General features: G+C 39.9%; 1 protein-coding gene across 1 annotated transcript; it reads right to left on the reverse strand.

The window, feature by feature from the left end:
• Window positions 1–2,000: 2,000 nt before the first annotated feature.
• LOC101567822 (olfactory receptor 1N1-like) lies at window positions 2,001–2,936 on the reverse strand. Its single transcript, XM_004641501.1, has one exon. It carries the CDS (start codon window positions 2,934–2,936, stop codon window positions 2,001–2,003), a length of 936 nt encoding a protein of 311 aa, XP_004641558.1.
• Between the last annotated feature and the right edge of the window lie 25 nt (window positions 2,937–2,961).

A 2,961-nucleotide genomic window follows, 5' to 3' on the forward strand; every position in this document is an offset into this window, starting at 1 on the left:
GTATTCAAAGTGGATAGGATAGATATATAGTTACATTCTCTTAATGAATAGAATGATTTGTTCTAATGGTGTTTGTAAATAGGATCTCAAGTCCACATCTTGTACAGCAATTAACCTCTAAGAAGAATGTATGCAGTGTGTTGGTTATTGAAACTGTCCTAGCGATTTGATTTGAAACTGTCTCATTGCTATCTGTTTATCAATAGAATTAATAAAAAAAGAGTTGCATGCTAGCCTAAATGATTGACATAGACACCAGTGCAGAAGCCTGGGACAACTTGATTACATGAAAGATGCTCAGTAATTATTTACTGATAAAGTGTGGGAAACATGCAACATTTTAAGTTAGGTTGAGTCTGGGAAAGAAGCTTCAATGAAAAGGGATGCATAGGCAGATATATAGTGTACACTTGGATATACCAGATGTAAGAAATGAAAATTGTATGACCTTTAATTTTTACAAATATTTTTAATATTCATAAATTCTTGGAGGTAAAAGAACCCTGATGTGCTCATAACGTCATTTTCTTTATCTTTGCAATTAATTTAAGCTGTTGATGCCTTTTGAACTCAAAGAAACCCCTGATATGCTCACCCTTGATCCTTAAGCTCGAGTTTCTATTCTTTTTTTTATACCAGGCCATGAACTCAGGACCTTATGCTTGCTAGGTGGGTACTTATGGCACTGAGCTATCTCCCTGGACCTCAAATTTCTATTCTTTAAGATTACTCATTTCAAGGGCAGGCCAGACAGTTCAGCAGACTATAGCACCTGCTTAGGCAGATGCAACAACCATAGTTCAATCCCCGGTGTGCAGTGCTGGCCCCACCCCCGGGGCTCGCTAAAATGGAGACTGAGACTGGGAGTGGTGGCTCAAGCCTGTAATCCCAGCACTTGAGAGGCTGAAAACAGGAAGATCACTATGAGTCCAATCTGTGTAGTGAGACTCTGTAGGCCCTGTACTAAAATACATAGATAGATAGATAGATAGATAGATAGATAGATAGATGATTATCCATTTCAAATAAGAGATGACCCTTGCCAAATATGAGTAGTTTTAGTATTCTCACCTAAGATCTCAAGACAGGATGCTGCCCTTTAACATTTCTGACCAGCGAGGGCACAGGCAGTGTAAAGGACTCTAACACCAGTTCCTGATGAAATCTCAGCAAATTACTAATTTGGGCAATAAGCATGAAAATCTAAATTTAAACTTCTTCTGAAGACAACTGTATTCTGTGTTTTCTAGATTGTAAGCTTTATTTTTTATTTCCTTTAACCTCCACTTAGTCCTATAAAGAACATAAGTACCTCTAAACTTTCACTGATTGATAAATTGATATCCCAGAATGAAAAGTCATGAAAGTAAATATCATGTCTCTTCAGTGTTACATCTCTAAAACTTAGCTCCTGGCACATAGTAAATATTTAATAAGTATTTGTTGAACAAATGAATATTAGAGAAAAGATTTTTTGCTTCTGAGTTGGGAAGGAATAATAACCACTTTATTTGTTGAATACATTCTACTTATGATTAGGATTACCCATGCCACTACACTAAATATATGTATTCATGGTTTATCTCAATTAATCCTTTAGGTCATCTTATGAGATAGAAATTATTAACTATATTTTTTATTTATTTTTAAATTTATTTTTGCATCTTAGAAAAGGGTCTACAGGGTGTTCAGGTTCTCACTACTAGATTGGACTTGTAGTGATCCACCTGTTTACAGCCTCCCAAGAACTGGGATTACAGGGATGTGCCACACACCCAGTCTCAATTGCCATCTCAGCATGCCCCAGGGGTGGAACCAGCATGGAAAGCCCAAGGATCAAACCCCCGACCCCTTCTATTTTATATATAAGAAAAATTCAAGTTCTGAGAGCTTAAGTAACTGATGATGATCCTATGTCTAGTGTGTGGTAGGTCCCAGACAGAAGTCTGTTTGTTTGAATCTCAGCCTATGACACTTCATCAAACATACTATCATGATATCTAAGAGGAAATCCTTCTCCTGTGACCAAGGAGCCTCTTTAGGGCCCTCTTCATGTCTTTGTTCCTTAGACTGTAGATAAAAGGGTTCAACATGGGAGTCACCACTGTGTACATGGTGGCCGCAGCAATGTCCTTTTCTTCAGAGACAACAGAGGGAGGGCACAGGTAAGCACTAAAGAGGGTCCCATAGAAAACACAGACAACACAGAGATGGGAACTGCAGGTGGAAAAGGCCTTGTTCCCCTCACCAGGGGCTCGGACCCTGAGGATTGTAGACACAATGTGGATGTAGGAGATAGCAATGCATATAAAGGGAACAACAAGGACTGTGCCTCCTAAGATGAGAAGTGTCCACTCATTGATGTTGGTGTCAGAACATGACAGCTTCAGGACAGGAGTTATGTCACAGAAAAAGTGAGCTATCTCCCCAGCAACACAGAAGGATAGCTGAGCCATGAGAAGTGTGTGAGTCAAGGCAACTATGTTGGTAAGGACCCAGCACAAAGTGAGCAGCAGGATACAGACTTGAGGAGTCATGGTGGTGGCATAGTGTAGAGGATGGCAAATGGCCACATAGCGGTCATATGCCATTACAGCCAGGAAGAAGCTGTCCAGATCACCAAACATTAGAAAGAGATACATCTGTGTTAGGCAGCCAGTATGGGAAATGGTGTGATGCTCGGTCTGTATATTCACTAGCATCTTGATAACTGTAGAAGATATCAAACCCATGTCAACAAAGGAAAGGTTGGCCAAAAAGAAGTACATGGGGGTGTGCAGATGAGGATCAGAGGCAATGGCCAGGATGATAAGCACATTCCCCATTAAGGTAACAAGATACATACACAAGAAAGTTCCAAAGAGTAACTGCTGTTGGTCTGGCAACTCAGATATTCCTCGGAGGAAAAATTCAGAGACACTGGATTGATTTTCCATAGCCCTGAAATATCTGAAGGCTGAT

Source organism: Octodon degus, unplaced genomic scaffold, assembly GCF_000260255.1.
Source record: "Octodon degus isolate 3935 unplaced genomic scaffold, OctDeg1.0 scaffold00137, whole genome shotgun sequence".
Taxonomy (NCBI): Eukaryota; Metazoa; Chordata; class Mammalia; order Rodentia; family Octodontidae; genus Octodon; species Octodon degus.

What these genes read in the sequence shown, in the direction of transcription:
- LOC101567822 (XM_004641501.1), bottom strand. Translation starts at nt 2,936, where the DNA reads ATGGAAAATCAATCCAGTGTCTCTGAATTTTTCCTCCGAGGAATATCT.